This window comes from Girardinichthys multiradiatus, chromosome 23 (genome assembly GCF_021462225.1).
Source record: "Girardinichthys multiradiatus isolate DD_20200921_A chromosome 23, DD_fGirMul_XY1, whole genome shotgun sequence".
Taxonomy (NCBI): domain Eukaryota; kingdom Metazoa; phylum Chordata; class Actinopteri; order Cyprinodontiformes; family Goodeidae; genus Girardinichthys; species Girardinichthys multiradiatus.
In genome coordinates, this window is record NC_061815.1 from 22,507,001 (window position 1) to 22,529,943 (window position 22,943).

The 22,943-nt window shown below is 39.8% G+C and overlaps 1 protein-coding gene across 1 annotated transcript in view; it reads left to right on the plus strand.

Annotated features, from left to right (window-relative positions):
* The window catches only part of sh3rf2 (SH3 domain containing ring finger 2), a 31,990-nt gene extending 9,686 nt beyond the window's left edge, over positions 1–22,304 (plus strand). The window contains exons 3-11 of the mRNA XM_047354405.1: positions 668–943; positions 4,525–4,620; positions 5,508–5,846; positions 18,090–18,211; positions 18,340–18,510; positions 20,544–20,818; positions 20,915–21,219; positions 21,301–21,605; positions 21,709–22,304. Coding sequence (XP_047210361.1) covers positions 668–943; positions 4,525–4,620; positions 5,508–5,846; positions 18,090–18,211; positions 18,340–18,510; positions 20,544–20,818; positions 20,915–21,219; positions 21,301–21,605; positions 21,709–21,889 — 2,070 coding nt within the window. The 3' untranslated portion in view covers positions 21,890–22,304. The remainder of the gene's footprint in view (positions 1–667; positions 944–4,524; positions 4,621–5,507; positions 5,847–18,089; positions 18,212–18,339; positions 18,511–20,543; positions 20,819–20,914; positions 21,220–21,300; positions 21,606–21,708) is intronic.
* The last annotated feature ends 639 nt before the right edge of the window (positions 22,305–22,943 follow it).

Consider the following 22,943-nt stretch of genomic DNA (forward strand, 5'->3'; position numbering starts at 1 on the left):
ATGGTGCCACCACCAAGTTTCATGGTGGGGATGGTGTTTCAGGGTGATGTGCATTGTTAGTTCTCTTCCACACATAGTGTTATGCATGTAGGGCAAAAAGTATAACTTTGGTCTTATCTTCACACTTCCCCACAACTTTCTTCCTGACCTGTCTGCAGTGCTACTTGGTCTTTATTGTGTTTTTTGTTCCCTAATTGTCTCTAATAAATCTCGGAGACCTTCACAGAAGGACTGGATTTATACTGAGATTATATTATGCTCTGGGAAACTCTATTCACTAAGTAGGTGGCTTATTTTATTTAAAAGTCTCAGACTAAAGGGGGTTTAATAGTATTGACACTAATCTATAGTATCGTTACATTCATTAATTATTTAAGAAACAAAAACAAATACGATATAAACATCAACTGCTAGTTTCAGTATAACTTCCAAAGTGATTTCTAAACTAGCAGAAAAGGATATTTGACCTTAAAGGGAATTTTAAAGGAAGGTCTAGCTTGACATGTGTGAAGAGTTATTCAAACAAACAGTTTTTGATCATAACAGGGTCATAAAAACATTATTATTTTCACCTGACTGGATGTCACTCAATGTCCTGGGTCTTTTAAAGCAGTCATGTCACAGAAACATAAATCTGCTGATATTTGACTGTCTTCTGCTCCTCTAGGCGCCCTTCAAAACACCAGCAAACAACCATCGAGCTGACATGTCGGGGGAGCTGGTCTTCACACCTGCTAATAGTGCCCTGCCCAGCCACAAAGCGGAGGAAAGCCGGCATTATGAAAACATCAGTGATGGCAGCAGAGCGTCTCTGGGCAGCCAGACGCCTCAGCTGCAGCCCCTCCAGCAGATCCAGCCGCAGCCCCTCTGCAGGGCGCTCTGTGACTTCAGCCCTGAAGAGATGAATGTGGAAGACAGCAAATATTATCTCAGCTTCCTCAAGGTCTGCTACACAACACTAACACAGCAGGGAAAGCTCATTTTCACTGCCTTCGGTTGTCAGTGTGTGTACAGTTGACTTTTCCTGTGTTTAACAGCCTTATTTGACCAGCAATGCTATCAGCATTCAAAAGACTTCACAACCAGAGGTGCAGTGTCACCAGATGGGGGAAGGATAAACTCATCCACCAAATGTTTCATTTTAAAGCAGAGTTAGTCTTTTATCTCCGTCTTTTTACAGTTTCAGGCGTGTTTAACTAAAGCCAAAGTTCTGTCGCCATGTTTTTTGGCGCTGCAGATCATAAACCCTTGTTATATTAAGATGTTCAGTGCATATTTGGATAAATGCTAACATCGGTTCTCTGTGTTCAAATGTGAATGAAAGGTGGTGCTAGGCTAACTAGAATTCCACTAATTTGCAAATCTGGAGGATTTTAATCTTCTTGTCTATTACTTAGTTAGGATGAATCATTTTTTTCCTTCTGACACCCATCTGTTCTAAGTGAAATGACATATTTTGTAGCCTTTTTTTTTCAAACATCCCTGTCCATTGCTCGAAAGCATCAGTTTCTGCATTAGTCCTGTAAATTCAATCTGCAGGCTTCTTTTATTGGACCAGTTGTATCCTTCTCTAGTCTGCTGAACCTTCCAAAGACTGCAGTGAAATTGAGATGTTCATCTTACCCGGTCTTTTTGTGCTTTGTTCAGGCCTTAAATTAATCTTCATCCTGTGTTAAAACCTGTTTTATTTTTTTCCAGGAGCTTGGATTGATAGGTTGATGCTCAAAAGAAATCACAGCTGTTGATTGTCGGGACTAGCTAAGGGAGTTGGAACTTGAATAAAGCACTTTTCTTATGATGATGAAAATAGGCCATAGGCTCTGAAACAGGCTTATTTGAAACAGGTTCTTTGATTTTTTTGGCTCCCAAATTTTAGGTTTTTTATTGATCAGCATCTTAATTTTTTTGGTTTTTTGAAATATGGCTGCACGATAAGGGGGAAACTTGTGATATTATTGTTAATATTAAGATAAAGATATTCGTTATGTTTAACCAAAATTTTCTTCACCTGTCTGTTCCTTTCCATCCTCACAGTATCCCCACCACTCTGCATTTCAGCTACTCATAGCTATGTAAAGGCAGTGAAAATCCATCCAACTTACCAATTATGTTACTGGCATTCACAGTTTGAAGGCCTGTCACTTTACATATAATAGCCTAGAAAATACTACATCCAAGAGACAAAATCCAGTGATTCAGAATAACATTATGCCTAGCAATAATGTAACTGTAATAATCAAGTTGGCATTTGTAGCAGCAGTAGGAATTGTTCTTTCTGTGTTGAATAAAAGCAGTCAGGTCACGTTTTACAATTTTAGTTGTAATTGTTTATGGAAATTGTGTGATACTGTGGTATTTTTCCAGAGGCAGACATCTAATCTCAGTGAGCTGCTGGTCCCAGCTCTAGCTGATTTATGTTTTTTTTTACAAGCTGTATTGTAAGAAGATACAAGAAGAGCACTGAAAATATTTTTGTCTGGGCCATTTACTGTGAGCGGTCATCAATTATTTGTGTTGGGAGCAGAGACAACGTCATCTATTGACCCTTTTCCACTGGCTCCATTTAGCCCAGCTCCACTCCACTCCGCACGCTTTGCAAGTGTTTCCATACTGGTACCTAGTTTTTTGGTCCCTGCTCCTGAGCAGGTACGATCGGCGCCGAGTAGGGAGTACATGTGACATGAACAGACTGCTGTTCACTGGTTGGCCAAGGGACCAGGAGAAATGAGAAGGTTTTCACTGAGGTAGTGCAGGGAAAAGGTAATAACACTCAAGGGTGACTACAATAATATTAAGGACCACGATGGCCAGAGTGGGTAAAATAAAAATACAGTTTTACTTTTTACAAACCATAAACCATGCATGAAGGCTGAAAGGAAAAGAAAAAGGACACATCAGCTTTCTGAATTACATGCAGGCCGGGCGCTGTATTTAATAATATTCTAAATCAGCTGATCGCACATACAATGAGCTTTTCAAACGCACAAACATTTCCCTGAAAACACACAAAACATTACCACCATGAAACAGCGTGTTTGGTTCGGAAATTTATTGATGCTCCTTAAGCGAACCAGCGTCTGCAGGAGGATGGAGCAGGCAGAGAGCAGCTGCCCGTAATCAGACTGCCTACATCAGATGAAACAGTAGGAAGACCCGTTGAATCCGCAGAGCACAAATATCCAATATCCAACCGTTAAACTTAGTTTACCGTGGTCAAAGTTCAGCGGTTTTGCTCTTTAAAATCCTTGTTGTTGTTATTGCCTAACTTTGGAGCTAACTTTGGAGCTTCACCATTAAAGACAGCAGCGTCTCTCCTCTCTGCTTCTCCTGCCAATGAAAACGCAACAGGTTTTTAGTATAATTTAAAAAACTAACCAAATGATTTCAGAGCTTTATACTGTCTTCAGCATCTAATATTAGCACGGCTAGCACAATTAGCAGGGGGAGCATTACTGTAAGAGCTGTGTCTGTGTTCAGTCCCCACAGAATGTTGATCCTTACCTATGAGGTTAACTACATTTTCCGAATCCAGCGTCTTCCAGGATGGAGGCTGAAATCTCAAACAGTAAAACAGCTATACTCTATTCGGCCTTCCTGTTATCTACTGAGATTTTTAGTTTCTCTGAGAGTAAATGAACCAAAGACATTGCTTAGAGAATACTATTTCCTTTTAAATAACTTCTTCTCCTCTGAATTTATTTTAACAGCCTTACTGATACTAAACATAGCTAACTTTGTGTGTTCTTCACTCAGTAACAGCATCTGCACAGCACACTGTTGCTGGCAGCATAATCTGGTTGTGGATAAATATGGTGTCTTCGCTGTTAAAAAAAAAAATGGATCTTTTAGCTTCTAAACGGGTGGCCACTTGTCAGGGCCGATCAAGCTCGAAATTGTCCGATCCAGACTAGCAGCTGATTTTCTGTGTCTCTTGAATTTTTACTCAAGCTTAGTAACAATAACAATTGATTTATTTAAAAGGTTAGAAAAAGTCATCAGTTTGGAAAATAGCTGACTTATGACCTCATTATTTTAGCATACTAGTCTCTCCAACAATCTATGATCATGTATGTACTGCACGGTACATTTCTGGCAGTACCATTATGTAATGGTCACTGCTTCTTGTCCGCTCGGCCTGTTTTTCACAGAGTGAAAACTGAGACTTATGGAGCTGAGGGCACCGACCTCTGCTAAACTGGTCGTTACTTACCCTGAGGTATCTCTGAGGCTGTTATATAAGACCCTCGGTTTCTTGTGCACTCTCCATTAAAGCACACTTGAGCTGACCTTTCTCTTTAATGGAGGTGGGTCAATGTTTTTTTTTTCTTTTTTTGAGAAGCTGGCCACAGAAAGCACCAGGCCTGCAGACACAAAGTGAGCTGATGTCACATGCCACAGCAGAAACACAGGACTACGAGTTTCTGGGCTGAGTGCTCAGTCTCTGGGACGAGCTCTGTATGTTATCAAACACCTGATTTTCTGCCGGTGTTCTCTCTGTGTCTGTCACCTATTTCTGGTCTGCAGGGAGACATCCTGACCACCCTCAGGCGAATAGACGAGCATTGGATTGAAGCAAGGCTGGGGGGAAAAGTCGGGATATGTCCCAGACAGTTTATGGAGGTGAGATTCTTTCTTTTCTGCTCTCTTTTTTGACTACTTTTGTTTTAGGACATTTGACTCACAGTGCAAAAACTTATGGATTTGATTGGGTACAGCTCAGTGGCTGGACACTGCCTTATTTTCCAGCTAAATTTTGGATTCATCAGCAAAGGTCACTGTTATGCTGCAAAGCGCTGAGGCAGAGGGCTCATTCGTGAAGCTGTGCTGTGTCTGCAGCTGCTCATTAGTGTGTGACTGTGTGCCTTACTCAGGTTTGCTGGGCTTGCTTAGCTTGCTGGCTGTCATTTGTTTTCTTTTGCGCTTTCTGCCTTAAGGAATTAACTTCATCAATGCTGGAGAAAATTACATTTTCTCCTACAATGGGTACACTGCTGTGCATCATTCAGTCCTGGTTAGAATTTCTCCAAATTTCTCCTCCTGTCACTAAGACATCTCCTCATGCACCTGCTTTTGTCTCCACGTCCTCTTTGATGCTGCCTGTTTCATCTATCTTTGCCTCTACTTGTACTTTTCTCCTCTCCAAGCTTGTCTCTCCTCTTGTCATGCAGCCAGGCGTGAAGACACGGTAATGCTTTCTCTGCCTGGGTGACATAACAGCACATCAGTGCCGAGGGAGTAGCATCAACCCTGCTATGCCTGTCTGTCTGCCTGCTCCTTTCTCAGCATCGCTCAGCCCTTCTTGGCTGATTGGCTGGAACTTATCCTGTCTGCCTGCCAGCCCGTCCAACAAGTTGTAAGGGAGAGCTGAGTTGAGATATGTGGGTGTGTTTAGACAGCCGTTTTGCTGATCAGCCAGAGCAGAAGGTTGTCAGGCACAAGCAGCATGTAGGAGAGAATGTTGCAGGAATTCATCCTGATTTTTGGTTATGCTTCTCTGACTGTTCCAGCCAAACCCTGCTGCAGCAAAACTGCTTAAAGGAAAGAGTCGGAGCGGCAGTGACTCAGCAGAACCTCACCATCAATACGGGAGCGGGGGCAAAAACAAGGCCGCTGACGCATCCAGTCGCTCTGCCCATTACGGAGTCCCTCAGGTCCAAGCCAAGACGCCCGTCATCAGTGCTTTGCGGAAACAGCCCGCAGTAAGCAGCAACATCTCCTTCCAGCCACCCACCAACATCAGCTCATCCATCAGCTTCAAGCCGCCCTCTGCACCGCGCAGCCACTCTTACCCTCGCAGAGTGAGCCGAATGAGCCGGCGCTCTGACTCTCACAGACACCTGTTACAGGTGAGTCGAACTCTGCATACTCTTCATCTTTTCTGTGTCCCTTATTTGAGTTTTTTTTTTTTTTTGGGTAGTGATTTATTGGAACAGAAAATGTGGTTGGCAAAAGTAATGAAGCCTGTTTTGTTGGGATAATACCAATGTTTTGGTCTAGTCATGTAAGGATCAGGTTGACATCAGGAATGCAGGGAGGGAAATAATAACACAGAGCTGAAGGAGTGTATGAGAAAGGGGGGTTCGCTCATTGTCTGGAGATTGATTAAGAGGCTCTTATTAAAAGAACACAGATGTGGGAAAGTGCAAGATAAGAAAGATGTGAGTGGACCGTAACTTTAAAAAGGTCTTTAATCATCCGAGTTTTGGGACAGAGTCCAGGCTTTTATCCTCAAGAGAGGATTTCAGCCAAACAGGATATGTGTAAGTGTGTGTCCCTTTTTCTGCCCTAACTCAATACACTGTCTTGCTCAAAACGAGAAATTCAATGCAGCAAAAGAAACATTTAAAAAGCTCTTTTGTATTAAACATACTGTATAACTGAATTATACGACAGGTATGTCCTAAAGATTCACCGATCCGGTCAAAGATTTGTTGCTTGATCACCAATATTACAAAGCTCTGATCTGTCGAAACAGATTTTTGCTGATGCGGATATCCTGAAAATTTTTCCAGGATATCTAACAGAGGTGCCTATAGAGGTAAATCCTAGCTAATCCAGTATATCTTACTTGCAAGAACTATTGGTTTTGCATATTTCAGAATGTAATATGCTGCAAAAAACTAATTGTCCCCTTATTGTCTAATTGTCACACTTAAATGCTTCAGATCATTGGAAAATGTTATCAGACAACGATAAGCTGAGTAAATAATACTGTTTACAAATGAAGATTTCATTCATTAAGAGAAAAAAAGCTATCTTGACCTACCATTGCCCAATACCCCTCCCCCTGCTTTAAAATCATGAATTAGCTGTGATAATCCACATTTCTTTAAATAGCTGAGTTAAATTTGAGGTGTGAAGTGTACATCCCATCATGCCATCTTGTGTTATAAAACTACGAAAGCATTTTGGAAGAACATCATACCTACAGTCAAACATGGTGGTGGTAGTGTGATGATCTGGGGCAGCTTTTTCACAGCACTTTAGAAGTGTTCCATTGCATTATTTTATTTTTAGCTATAAAGGAGCCTTATGCAGCCTTCTTTCATGATCAATCATTAATTATTGACAGTAGCAGCAGAAGCAATCAGTGTTAAAAAGCTCTGTGACTAAACATGATGTCACGAATATTTCAAAACAAAACATGATTACAGAGTTCATATTTTAAACTGTCGACTTTTTCAAAAGAATAAAACAAAGTAACAGTGCTTTCACACCAAACCTTTGGTATGCTTTGTACCGTGCCAGAGTCCGGTTTCTGGAGCGGCTCACGCCAATGTGAACCCGTCCCAGACCCTGAAACAGACTAGAGAACCGTACCCAGGCACGTTTGCAACTGCCAGTCTCGGCACAGTTTATCCAGACCCTGGAGCAGTTCCCTTGCAGTGTGAAAGCATGCCGGACCAGCATACAAAAAGCAGGAGGAGAAGATGTAATGTGAGAGCAGTTTGAGTAGAAGAAGAAGTAGAGGAAAAACAAAGTAAGAACAAAGTAAGAGTGCGAACCCAAAGGCGAAAGAGTTTGAAATGTCTTGTGGTGCTATGTAGAGTAGTGAAGAGGTGCAGGCACACAACTACATTTGAACAACAAAGTGGCAACAGAGACCCTGATGAGATGGGCTTTCTTCTTTATGGTTTTTTATTCTCGAACAGCTCAATACTGCCCCCAAAACAATCCGTGGCAACTGCAAGGATTTGTTTGGTCAGGTCAAAAAAATCTCTGTGTAAAAGCAAACGACGCCAACTGAAGTGTGCATTTTCTCACTACCAATCTCTGGACTGATCCCTAGACTGGACTGGATCAGACCATCAGTGTAAATGTGCCCTAACATTGATGTTTTAGGTTAAGCCTTACTGCTACTTGCTGGCGTCTCCCACCCTGTTTCAGTAGAGGTCTGAAGGAATAACCTATATGCCACCATAGAAAAAAAGTTTACTTTCTAGAAGTATCGTCATCCTCTTACGCTTCCTCTGACATCATTTTAAACACCTCACCAATAATAAAAGAAGCTTACATGAGTCTTTTTCCATGAATAACAGCTTCCATACTCAAGAGTATTGCTGTCAGCGCAAACCAAGCCAAAAATCATTCGATTCTGGTCACCAGTTGATTGCTCACTGCATCTCTACAAAAAGACTTGGGTTTATTTAGCTGTCACCAACTTACGGTAACTCATAAAGCTTGATTAATACATTAATTTCAAATTAATAAAGTATTTTAAAAGAAGGCTGCATTTTAGTTTTTATTTATTTATTTGAGAAACCATGAAGCAGAACCCAGTTGGTAGTGCCTCAAGGTATCTACACCGACTGCAGAGGTCATAAAAGGTCTGCTACTTGTGAAAGGCTTGATAATATATTCTGCTGATCCGCCCTCACACAATGGTTTCCCTTGATTTACCTCAGATTTCACAGCTCTAATCTGCAATTCCATGTGTCAGTGCAAAAAAAGGAGGAAAAAACATCTCAGTTGTGTTGGAGAAACCAGGAGAGGAAGGAAGTGGAGGGTACCTGAGACTAGCAATAAGAAATAGGGGAAATGGGATTGGCTAGGCAGGAAGAAGGGGAAAAAATGTGAGAGGAAATACTTGTAAGAAAAGATGGTTCTGAGCTGGGAAGAGAAGCAACCCACAAGAGGGAGAAAGAAGGAGGTGGACAAATGAGAGAAAGATGTGAAGTGTGGGAGGTTTGGAGTGTCCCTCAGTGTGTCTGCTTATCTTGCTCATGTTGCTGCTGATGATGATGAGTCACTTGTGAAGTTGGTTACATAACAGACCCCACTATCCTGCTTTCTCTTCACAAAGCAGGTAACACTTTTACAGTTGACCAAAATGGCTGAGAAGCCTAACACTCCCTGTTCGGGCCATATCCCTAAAGCTGAGGCTGGGTCTTCCCAGGTGACCGAGCCCAGCAGGGGTGGGGATTTTCCATTAATCTCACCAGCTCTCACCTTAGGTTCTGCCTTCTTAACAGAGCGCTCCAGCGTCCCTCCCACTTTGAGGAGAATAATGTGTATCAATGTGAATATTGGCATGGTTATGTAAGAGCAAAATTTAGGATGGAGATAGAAAAGCTAAAACAAAATCTCAGATCATGCTTGACTCGTACAGCAGAATCATTCTTTGCATTTAGCTAGACTAACTGGACTAATAGTCATTCAAATACATATACATTACATTTAGAAGTGTTGTAGTCATCCAGATTTTAATTGCAACTATTAGAACTAACTATTTTTATTTACATCAGATGAAATTATTCATCTGAAATGGAATTATTTTCTACTTTAGCATTTTTACCTTGATGGGACTTTTAGTTTCTAATGCTTCATGCATTTACATCAGGGGAATTCAGATGTCTTATGACAAACATACCTATACAAGGGATTTTAATTTTTTGATGAGACACATTTGCCAGATCACTTGTTTTCCATTTCTTACATTCAGATAAGAGAGGGCAGTCACCCAGTTTGAGTCACATCAACAGGAGTCAAGCATTAGATCCACAAAGTTAACAAGTTTTTAATTGGGTCTATTCAATAGAAAAACACAAAAAAAATTAAATACAGCTTTAAAAATAAAAGGTCTGAGATAAATCTATTATAAAAGAACTTATTTACAGAGGTTCAGTCCTCGATGTGGCCGTCCTGGGTTCGAGTCCTGGCCCTTGCAACATTTGCCACATGTCTTACCCCTCTCTCTCTCTGCTGCCCTTTGCTGTGATGACAACAATATTAACCTTTGGAACCTTTGACTCCCAGCCGGGGGTCTTTCTGCATGGAGTTTGCATGTTCTTCCCGTGCATGTGTGGGATCTCACCGGGTACTCTGGCTTCCTCCCACAGTCCAAAAACATGACTGTTAGGTAAATTGGTCTCTCATTCTCACTTAGGTGTGAATGAGTGTGTGCATGGTTGTTTGTCTTTTATGTCTCTGTGTTTCCCTGCGATCGATTGACGACATGTCCAGGGTGTACCCTGCCTCTCGCCCGTAGACTGCTGGAGATAGGCACCAACTTCCGCACGACCCACTATGGAATAAGCGGTATAGAAGATAAATGAATACAAATGTTATTTCACTTTTTGTTTACTATATAATTCCATGTGTTCATTCATAGATTTTTTTTTGCCTTTGTTGAGAATCTACAATGTAAATAGTCATGAAAATAAAGACACTCATTAAGTGAGAAAGTGTATCTAAAACTTTTGATCAGTAGAGTATATATCGTCTAACGTGGTGTTAATCCGGTTCAGTCCTCAGTGGTGTTGAATGTTTTAGATTCACTGCTTTAGCACATCTGATTAAGGCAAATTTACAGGCCTGTGCTGAGATCCACGTGCTCCAGGGATTATTCTGTCATTTTTATCATGCGTGTTGGAACAGGGCGAGACACGCCTTAAAAACGTGCAGCCCTGGAACCATTATGGTCAAAATAAAAATAGTCTAGTGACAGTTGAACTTAACTCCAATGAAGATCCTTTGGCCTTACCTTTAACACACTGAACATGCCCAGAAACTCTCTAGTGTGGCTGAATTAAAACAAGTCTGCAAAGAAGAGTGGACCAAGATCTGTTCACACCGATGTAAAAGACTCATAGTGTATTATCATAAAACTTGATGGTTGTTGTTGCCAAGGATGGCACAGCTAGTCATTGTTGTGTTCAGTATGTTGACCTTCAGACCAAAATGCAGACAGGAACTTGTAATGAGCATAGTGAAGGTTTGATAATGGAGAATGACATTAGATGCTGGTGAGAAACTGAGACAAGGTGAAGGAATAACAAAGGGTTAACTAAACTAGACACAAAGGGAACTACAAACCAAATAAATAAGAAACTAAATGTAAAGAAATTAACCTATATGCCAACACCTTTCAAACAATGATGAAGACAGAGAAATAAACTGAGTATGGCAAGATCTTTTGAACATAAATGAACATAAAAGACATGATCAAAGCACTAGCACAAGGGCGCTGTGTGATGTAGCAGTAGACCGGGTGCCCCATATACAGAGGCTATAGCCCTCAACGCAGTTTTCCTGGGTTCAACTCCTGACCTTGAGACTTTTTCTGCATTTCTTCCTTCATTCTCTCTCTTTGCCCATTTCCTTTCAAGTAGATGTCAATATATGCCAAGTGCCAAAATAAAATCTTTGGAAAAAAAACACAAACACAAATAAAAGCCAAAACCCAAACACCAAAGGATCACAGCAGTCATTGGCTTTAGGTGCAGTTACTTTTTTACACAGGGCTCCTAATATGCAATTTCAAAAAACTATTCCTGACTTACAATTTAAAGACAATGAATACAAGCTGGCATGATGAATGAATGAAACTTATCTCCTGTGACCAAATGTAATATCTGAAGGACACTGATATTTATTGAAAGAATCTGCATTACACCTCGCAAACCACTTATCAGCACCAAAAGGTTTAATGCCTCATTACACACTCATGCATACCACAGAAAGGCTTAAGTCATCCCAATGTCTGGCAACATGTAATGTCACTCTACATTTTCATCATGCCCTCTCTCAATCAATAAGAGTGCCCAGAAAAACCACCCGAGTGACAGCGCTTTGTGTGCCTTGTTGCTGAAAAGCGCTATATAAACTTGACTTGACTTGACTTGGTTATAGCCTGATTCATGTTACGCCTCTTTGTTTACTTTATTGGCTGTGATAAAACGTCTGTGTCAGTCTCCAGTCAAAACACCACAGGATTACACTAATCCTGTGGTGTTTTGACTGAAGCAGGGTGTGTATCTTTTAGGGTTGGTTTTACAACTCTCTATGACTTTATTATGGATTAAAACTTTGCTCATTAGTTATTGCAGGGGAGTATTACAGTTTAATTAGAAGTACTCACCTTTAGCTCCTCTGCAGATGAGCCATAGACATGTAGTATGGGGAGCTCATTTAGACACAGTTGGGTTTATACTGTGTTGCAACTAGGAAGGTAATTTTGGGTCAAAACTATGTGCATTGTAACTGAATTTGAAGACACAGAGAAATGCTATATGATTTTTGTAGCTAAAATTTTTTTCAGTCTTTCACAAATACAAAACAACAGTTACAGCTCTTCAGATTCTTAAGTACAAGTACACAAATTGTATTCTTTGAGTCACACATTGAAAACCTTTTACATTCATAGTTTTGCTCCAATTGTTCCAAAACTAATGATGTAAAATAAATTCACACACCTGTATTAACATTGTCCCCTAAACAGTTTTTTTTATTATTTTTTTCCTTTAACACAAACATAAATCGGTGAATACAACTGCATAAATCTGCTGCTGTGAGTCACAACTACTGCTTTACAAGTTAAACCTTCTTTTTAGTACGCTTTCATTTTTGAAACAATCATACCGATGATGGTGGAGCAAAACAATGTGTGACTTGTGGGTAATTCGCATGGCCGTACACCAGAGAGATGATCTAAATACCACAAAGGTGTAAATTACTGCTTGATTTATGTTCATCAAGATGTATAAGATGTGGATAACATTCTGTAAACTCTATCCCTTCTCTTTCCCTTTGAAAATCACCTTACAATAAATGCAAATTACTGCTACTATTTAGATTTTATGTAGTCTCAAATATCGCTGTTAGAAATTATTAGGTTGGGGGAAATTCCGGACTACAGAGCGCACCTGATTATAAGCCGCATGCTCTAATTTTAGAAAGAAAACCAACAGGCCGCACCGGATGTTAAGCCGCGGGTGTCCCGCCTTGTAATATGATTTACACAGAAAGATATTACACGTGAGGATTTTTAAACTTTTAACTTAATACGTCTGGTAATACAAACAAATGCATATTGCAAATGCTTTTTTTCGAACAGTGCCTGTAACACGGCTACCTTTAAATATACACACGTTATCAGTAACAGAAATTTCGTTGCTAATGGTTTTTTACTGAACAGTGCACGAACAATATTCCAATATCTCCTAACTGATATAAACTGCAAGCTACCAGGTCAAAAGTCATTGATCGCCTTCTTCATCTTCTTCCTGCGCACTGAAACCATCAAAGTCCTCTTCTTCAGTGTCCGAATTGAACAGCCTCAGGATCTCGTCACTCACTTCAGCCTCTTCATTGACGCTCTCACTTGAACGTCCCCTTAATAACGCAGCAGTCCAGCCTTTCGAAACCCGTTGGTGATTTTTCATGTTGATGAGGGTGAATATAAATGACTGATTTACAATACCGGTAATTGAATTGTGAAAGTGCTCTTGATTTATCGCACAAGTTCATTGGACGTCTTTGAACTACCCATCAATGTCATTGGTCTACTGTTACCAGGCAAAATGTTTTTGGCGCCATGAAAAAAAAAACATGCATTAGCCGCACCGTTGTATAGGTCGCAGTGTTCAATGTGTGTGAAAACAGTAGCGGCTTATAATCCGGAATTTACGGTACTAATATTAAGGAAACCAAGCACTAAGTAAAAAACTAAAGGGGATTTAAGAACAAGGAAGGAACTAACAAACTAGTGGGGCGGAAGAGCAGAAGAACTAATACACAAGAACGCAGCAAGGACCTAACCAACAGTAAAACAAGCACGAGAGTACCAGGTAAAAAACTAACTAACCAAAGAAGGGAAATAAACATAGAGAACTGTAAAAATAATAAACCTGAGGAAGAACAGTTCCAAAGAATAAACAACTAAATAAAATAATAATCAAAGGAACCTAATAACGAGGGGAGAGTGAACTACTAATTAAAGGGCAGCAGTATAGACAATACTAAAACACCAGCACAACAAAAGGAATAAATAAACACAACTACTAAACCAAAGGAACAGAAACACTTAACAGAAAAAGTAAATAAACGCAATAACCAAAATGGTAAATACTGGCAGGTATGTAGGAATGGCATGGTTTGTTTTGAGGGGTACCTTGTGAAAGTTGGAATAAAAGGGCAATGTGTTGGTATGAATGGGCTTATGAATTGATTCTCTCCTACATCTCTTTATATATGGCTGCTGCATTCATTTAATAGGTGTTTAGCCTGATTCCTCTTTTAAGCTTCAAAGTTTGTTTTTTTCCTTTCCCTGAGATGAGACACGTGGTCTCATTTTTAAGAGCAGACTCTTTTAAGCAAAAATGTAATATAACAATATGTTAAAGCAGGCTATAGTCAGTACAAACTGTGCATCAAATGAACAGAAAATCATGGGGATCGTGACCAGCTATCTAGTGATGCTTTTTCATTAATGCATATAGTTTTGACGTCTTTGCTGTTGGTTTCACAAGATGTGCAGCTGGTGCTGCATCTTAAACAGGAAACATTTTAAGAAAAAGATTTAATCTCCTTATGAAACATTTAAATAAGTTCCTAAATTCAATCTGGTAATAGAATTAGGGAAATTTAGAAATTAAACTTCTCAAGATATTGGACTTTAAACAAAGTACTGGTAGAGCATTATTCACTTATTATTAGAACAGCATATGTCTTAAAGACAGTTTCAAACAGCTCCTCATCTCTACTAGTCTAACCTGGCGACACACCCTCAGAAAGACTTGTTATTTCAGCTGTTAGGAGCAGAGGGTTCAGCAAATGCAAAACGGCTTTGATTTTCTTCTGCCAAATTGGGACGCAATGTGATGAAACTGAGTTTTAGAGATAATGGTGACATCAGTTACAGAAATAAATGTTCTGAAGCAATGCTTTTTCTGTGTGTTTCTGATTCAAACAGGCAGTTAAAGCTCAAAAATAGCTACTTTAGCCTTGCCACGCAGATCCTTTCAGTTTAGACTGATTTCCAACTTAAATTAAACAAGTGGTCCAATTGCTAAATTCATCAAAGCTTTTATTTTTCTTAAAATGTGGGAAAAATGCCATTCCTGGATGAAGGGTGAAGCAATCATTGTCATAACTTAATGTATCTGGGCTGGGTTAAAGTGATCCTTTATGGCTGATTCAGTTTTTTACAAAGGTGTGGTCAGATTAAGTTTATTGGGATGGTCCAGTTCATCATATCTATCAAAAGCTTTTCTTTTAATAGTCTTTTAATAGATTTGTGCGAATTCTTTCTACATGAGGTGAACACATCACTAAATTAAAAGTGTTCAAACTGTGCCTGTCAGTCTTGTTGAATCAATGCAAACTAATTGAGTTGGTTAAACCTGAAAAAAACATCTTCTGTTTCATGTAACGAATAACATTGTTTACACCGTTCAACAAAGAACACACAGCAGGGTTTTTAAGCACTGAGGACAGACATAACAATTGAAAGGGAATTTAAATCTTTCAAGAGTGTTTTTCTTTGTTGCATAATGTTGCACCAGAGTTTTGCATCATTCTGTTTCAAATGAAGTGCTTCTGGATTGAAGAAAAAGTTTTTTTTATCATATATCATTGTTATTGCAGTTAATATTTGTGTGAATAAAGGATAAAGGATATGTAAACACAGACTTGTCCTACTGATCATGGTTGATCAGGTATATGCTGTAACAGAGGTAAACGAATCTAAAATGTTTTCTTGTAAATGATCCAAACGCCACAGATCTTTAGTTTCTCTCACAGTTCAGCCACTTTTCATTATTTATTTATTTATTTTGACTCTTTAGGCTACATCTGAAAAAAAAAAAATCTGTCTTTGTGCCTTTACGTGTTAGTGTGAATTGAGAGCCAGACACGAGGTGCATTTAGGAAACACGTGGCCCACGTGCCAGCAGTAGTGCTTCAAGAAGAAGAGTGGGGGAGGCTATGAATAGCAGCAAATATCTTTCATGACAAAAGATAAAGAGCAACAGGAACGTTTCTTCCACCTCTTTGTAGTGACTGCATGAAAATAATGTGGGTTAGGTGTCAGTGGTGGAAGAAAAAGCAGAGGCACATCAAATTGAAACCTCATTAAGACCGTCGTCAGCAGTCTAACCCGAGGGATTAAGCTCCAAACTGGATCTTTAACGGTCAACCAGCTCACCTTCGTGTCACTCCCTGTCACTCCACTGACAACGTCATGGCTGACTCACAGTCTGCCGACATCAAGGCCGGGAAACGTTTCCCAGCTCTCAGCTTCACATAGAGAAACTTTGATCGCAAAATAACAGTAGAATAACTATGCTAAACGAGTTTGCATTTGTCTATGTTTTATGCTGTATTCTACATAGCTTTAGGCGTGTGCATCACCATTGCATCAGCGATTTGCAAGTAACTTCAGAGAAAAAACAAATCGTAATAGCCACACAGACGGATGAGAAAGTAAAGGAGCAGAGGCATTATGACGCTATATGTTTACCACACTGTATATTTTTTTGTCCGGTGAAAAGTGATGGGCGATTGCTTTTTAACTGTCCAATGGCATGCTTGTGCAATTGTAAAATATTTTTCAAGGAGAGGTGATGGAATGCACACTCACAAAAACATCACCAACACAGCAAAAACAAATCTATTTTTTATTGTTAAGTGTTAGACCTGTGAAGAGTCTCACTTTCTTATTCCTTGTTTAAAGTTATACACACATTCCCTCTACAAAAGTTTTTTCTAGATGAATAAGTACTTCTGTTAAGATATTAAAACTTGTCATTGTATTGAAAGACAAAGTTGTGGCACTTATTGTCTGATCATTTTCAAAGTTTTTGTTTGATGCAATCCTGGAGTGTCTGAACTATTAACACCAAGTTTCATTTTTATACTCTCAGGACAACAGAGTACACTCTTTCAGTCCCACCAAATCAGCTTTAGGCTCAAACTTTGACTAGACCATTACAACACCCTGATTATTTTTTTCTTTTTAGACTTTGTGTTGTAGATTTATTATTGTGTCCGGCTTTAGCTGTCAGACAGATGTCCTCACATTATACAGTATAATACAGAGGTGCTTCATGGTTGACTCAGTGACTGCAAGATGCCCCGGTCCTTTGGCTGCAAAACGATCATAAATCATCATGCTACCATCATGCTAGACGATTGATATGAGTGTTTGTGCTTATGTGCTGTGTTTAGGTTTGGCTAATCATCTCCACTTTAGTCACATCTGTCCAAAAACTATTGTTCCAGAAATTTTTCCAAATCCAAGTTATTCCAAAATCGGCCACCTGGATTTGTTGTTAAATGGAGCAGTGAAGTTGGATCCATTTTCAGGAGCATAAGCTACCATATTTGTTTGTTTCTGAGATTTCTGCTTGCAACTCTTCTGAACAAACCATACTTCTTTCGTCTTTCTCTAATTGTTCTAATTGTACTGTTAATAAATTAATTGGCAATACTTGTCTTCTGCTTTCCGCGCTAAATCCCATGAAGGCAGTGATGGTTTACCTTAATTTGCAGCTTTCCGTTTTGGCGTTATTTTTGTTTGGTAAATATTAAAGGTTTCGAATCTGTTGTTTGATTTGGACTCGTAGGTTAGATTTGAATAACATTCCCATCTGGTCAAGACAAAATCTTTTTTTTCCTGCTACCATGTTAGAACTAGAAGTCTTTTTTCTGTCATCATGATCCCTTTTTCATCCATTTTCTGCCCGTTAAATTCAAACTCCCCTTTTTTAAAACTGTTTAACACTAAATTTGTTTGTGTCAATTCTCGGCCTTCCTTGCAGATAAGATTATTGGCTTGCCACAGAAGTATATACACACACATGAATATACAGGTTTCTCTTAAATCAACTTTAGGATTAAAATTTATCTTAAGATCTATCACAAATAAATTCATAAGGCTTACTGAGTAAAAACATTACTACTTAATCTCAAGAGCTGGACAGATTCTTCGGTACTGAGTCTGTTAAAATACATTTTAAAGTTTATGTGATGTTAGTTTAGTTTTAGTAAGTAAGACAGATCAAACAAATAGCGGCTGTAGTTATAGGTTTAAGCACCGAAATCTGCCACTTTGATCCCTTTTGTGCTGTTGCCTGAATTACCATCAAACTCCATCCAGTATAAGTCACAGTGCATGTAGGATGACGGCGAATCATACTATTTGCATCCTCCATCAGGTATCTTGTTGACTCATGATGTTCAAAAAAAGCGGCACAATTCCCAGAACTGCAGCTGCTCACTCAACCTTTATATGTATATCTGCTTTCATAATATCCTGTGCATCATATACTTAGTTTCTCATTATAATTACAAGTCAAATTTGTTTTCAGAGTGAAAAGAAGATGACCAGCGAGACCCCGTCCACAATCTCCGTGGCTCTGATGAACCCCCAAATGGCCTCCACCTCTGCAGACAGCAAAAACTCCTCCACGCAGCAGCTCTCCATCAGTGTGTGAGTCATTTCTGAAACAATACATTATGAAGATGATAATGTAGGAATGCAAGAATTAAAGTATTAAGAAAATAACAAGAAAAGCATAAATACAAGTTTATGGACCATAACGTGTAGTCTGCCTGCAGGTGCGCTGTCCTGTATTCCTACAAACCTCGTCGACCGGAGGAACTGGAGCTGAGGAAAGGAGAGATGGTCGGCGTGTACGGAAAGTTCAAAGAAGGCTGGCTCCGTGGGTTGTCGCTCAGAACGGGGAAAGTGGGCATTCTTCCCAGCAACTACATCACCCCTGTGCTCAGGTGAGTGGCTGCATTTAAATGCATGCAAGAAGGCTATCAAAAGTGAACAAATCAAATCAATCAATCAAATCAAAAGGTAAAATGCTTTCTTTAAGAGCTCAATGCTCAAATAAATAAATAGATACTTTTTAAAAAAGTTCTCTGTAATGTAATATTAAAGATCTTGATACAGAGCCTTGTTAAGGTATTCGCACCCCTCTAACTGCTTTATTATGTTACAACCACGCCCTTCATTTGGGTTTTATGTGATGGACTAACACAAGAATTGCTGATTTTGAAATGGAAAAAAGAATTCATGGTTTTCAAAATATTTTTAATATTTTACAGCTGCATGTCTGTCAGGGTGTGTCTCAGCCAAGCCAGGTTGGATGGAAAGCCTCTGTGACTTTAAATGTTCAACTCTTGCCTCAGAATCTCAGTTGTTTTACTTCTGGACTTTGACTGGGCCATTTTAAAACAGGCAAATTATTTGATCTGATCTAAACCATTCCATGTAGCTCTAGCAGTTTGATCGCCTGCTGGAAACCGAACCCCTGCTTCAGTCTTAAGTCTTTTTTAGCCACTAACTTTATCTTCCCATCAATTCTTACCACCTTCCTGCTCCGGCTGCAGAACAGCATCTCCACAGCATGATGCTAGTACTACAACGCCCTACCATGGAGATAATGTGTTCAAGGTGGTATGTTAGTTTTATGCCAAACACAGAGAAAAAATTACATTGTGTTTTCTGAGCACCTTCTTTGACATGTTTGCAGTTTTTCCCTACGTGGCTTATGGGGCAAACTGAGAACTTTAAATAATGGCTTTCTAGTTGCTGTTTATCTACAGGTGTCAGATTTGCAGACTGCATGACTGATAGTTGACCTGTCAGCAGATTATCCTACAGGACACAGAAAAACTGGCTCAAGCCTTTATATTACGCAGGTTAGACTGCAACGGTGTGTTTACTGGTCTTTGCAAAAAAATCAGGCAGCTGAAGCTCATCCAAAATGCTGACCAACACTAGGAAAATGGATCATATCATAATAGTTGTTAAATTACTCCACTGGATCCCTATTTGCCAAAGAATAGATTTTAGGAGGAGTTGCTTGTCAGGTAAGAACCATATGGACCCCTCATGTCTTCAGAGACCTGCTGACTCAGTATTCCCAGATGTAAAACTAAACAAGGGGAGGCAGATTTCAGTTTCTATGGTCCTCAGCTCTGGAATAAACTTCTTGAAAACCTGATGTGTGCACAAACAGTTGGCTTCTTTAAATCAGGACTGAAAACATTTTCTGTTCACTGTAGCTTTTGATCCAAGAATTTGACTAATGAACTGTTTGTCTGTTGAAGCCTGACATTGAAGACTAGATTTGGATGGGATATAAATTTAAAAGTAGATTTCCAAAGCCTTCAGTCGTAACATTTGTTTTTTTTATGCTATGCTATTAAGTGCATGACAAATTAATTTCTGTTTTTCAGTAAACTTTTCTTTTTGACTTTCCTTTAATGTCCTGTAAAGCGCTTTTGTTCACCTTGTGTATGAATTGTGCAATATAAATAAACTGGACATATCTACAGCTCCTCCAGAGTTACCCAAGAGCCTCTTGGTTGTTTTGTGGTAAATGCTCTTCTTGCTCAGCCTGCTAATTTAAGTATTTTCCTTGGTCTTCATGATGTCCTTTCTGCACTAACATCCTCCAAAAAAGCCTTCACAGAACTGATGGATTTGTACTGAGATTAAATTGCAGTTTTAATATCTGTTTAAATACATCTATTTAATTATGATTTTGTTTATGGGTATTGGAGTAATAGAGCTGAATAAAAAATGCATGCCACACATTTTTGGATTATGATTTGTAAAAATTTCAATCTATATATTTGAATTATTTCCAATCAGAAATATGCACTACTTTGTCTTGGTTCATCTCATGAATTCACATTAAAACACATTTATATTTGTTTTAAAAATGTGAGAAAGGTTGAGAGGTATGAATACTGTTGCAAGGAAAAGTAAATTTTTTATTACATGTATTTTTGTTAAACTACAGAACCTCAGCCAGACTTCTGGAGACCAAAGCAGCTAATCCATTCTCGCAGCATAACACGGTATCTGGGAAGAAACCCACCCCTGCAAAGAATCCCACTGTGGTCCTTGCTCTAGACAGGGTGGGCATTGATGGAACGAAATTCTCAACAGGACAGGTGTCATCTGTGCCAAATGGAGCACACCGCGCTGTGTCCTCCAGTGGAGCTGCTAAACCGTCTTTCTATGGGACGTCTCAAGGTTGGGACACGGTGAGGCGTACTTTCAACCCGCACAGAGGTCAGTGAGAAACAACTGTCTAATCATGTGCTGCTTCATCAGGGAATTTGGTCAGATGGTTGTAAAACAAAATGCATCTCCTATGTTTTATTACAGCCTCAACCCGTCCCTCCCGTATGTCCTCTTACAACCTCCCGTCCAACTCGCAACCTTTTGCTCAAGTTCAGGCGTCAGGCTATTCACCTGCCCTGCAGAGAAAGAGAAACAGCAGCTTTCCATCCAACTCCAAACCTTATGGCTGGATGACTGAGCCAGCAGCGCCCTCTGCTGCTGCGATCATGAAGGACTGGGACTTCGGTGCCTCACATGAAGCAGTATTTCAGCATCAAAGGCAGTCTGCTCCACATGCACCTCAGTCGATTCTGGTCAAACCTGACACACAGAAAAACAGCACGGATAAGGTAATGTCAGATTTATGTTTGCCTTTACTTCCATGTTCTTGGGCTTTTTACATGATTAAATGTATCTCTGAATTTCCAAAGCCGGTCAAATCAGTGCGGTTCCTGACCGATGAAGAGTCTCCTCCTCCAAGACATCGGACCTCCTCGTGGTCATCTGGGACTCAGGTTCACCCAGATTGCCGTCCTGGGCTCCTCCCTTTAGAGGTGTGGGCCCCATCACTCACCATGGGAAGAGACGGACCAGGGATCCTTCTGAAAGACGGAAAAGGTCTAGTTCTTAGGAAGGGCTTTGAAATGACCACGTCTGATCTAAATTCTAACCCACAGAAGCCATTCCACTCACAGCCATCTCTTTCAGTCCTGTCTGCTCAGTTCAGCCCCATCAGGTAACCCTCAGTTTGGGGTCTTCACTCACACAAATAAAGACAGACCTGAGCAAATATTGATCTGACTGTCTGGTGTCATTTTTTTGTTTTTCTTGTTTTCCAGACACAGGGTGACCACAACACAGTTAGCCCAGACAGACTCAGAGCTCAGTCTGCTTCAAGGAGAGGTGGTCCTCGTCCACAAACCTCGGCCTGACGGACGGGTCCTCCTTACGCAGGAGAGCAGCGGACAAACAGGCATTTTCCACAACACTATTCTCCAAGCTCTTGAAAGGCTCAGCTGACTGTGTATTACGGCTGCATTTATGTATATTTTTGTCAAATCTGTTCAAACTGCCAAATAACTTAATGAACAAACCGGACAAAATTAGTTTTGATGTCCAAAAACTAATCCTGCCAGATGACAATCCAAGAACAGGTTTTTAGTTTGGACCTGAGAGGATGTGAGAGTGTGAGTAAAGTCTCCAGAGATATATTGTATGTCCTACAATGGGTGTGCATGTTTGTGCCATGTAATATTATTCAAGTTTTGCACTAAAACCCTCTTCAGGTTCCTTGCTTCATCTGTTACACACAATGGTGAGTGCCTTTGTCAAAAACCCACCAAGAAAACATATTATATTTGTATATATTTAGAGAGATTAAGTAAATTATCTGTACTGCTTCTGTGTTAATAAAGTATACTTCCAGAAAAGTTAACGGTTTGGTCCGTTTGTTCCATCACCTAACCTTTCTTCAGTCCATGTTGGTGAACTGGTAAAATAGTTTTAGTTCCAGTATTATGGCTGTTATGAATAAAATGGCCCCAGTAAAGACTAAAGTGAGAGGAAAAGGTTACCTTGAAGGAATGCTACAGTAATTAGAATTAAAAAAGAGTGTAGAAGAGCTAAACTCTAGTCCATTACACCATTTTCAAATACAGTTTTTATACATGTGGGACTTACAAAGGTTGAGGAAGTCATATTTCTCTGATTATCAATAAAAACTAATAATCCCAGACCTTTTTTAAAGATATTGTTTCGGCACTAGTGGCATTTATTTATTTATTTATTGACAGTAGGTGGACTGGAAAGGGGTAGAGAGAGGGGGAGACATTCGGCAAATGTCGCCGGGTCCAGGACTCTAACCCGGGACAGCCGCTTCGAGGACTATAGCCTCTGCATATGGTCGCGCCCTTAACCCCTACACCATCAGCGCCACGCCCTAATCCCAGACCTTTTTGACTATTGTTGACAGCATGACAAACCCTGACCCCCCTGGACTCTATTTATTCCAATAAATCCTGCAGTAAAAATTCTGAGAATAAAACATTTGTGGCCTCCGGAATAATTATGGCAT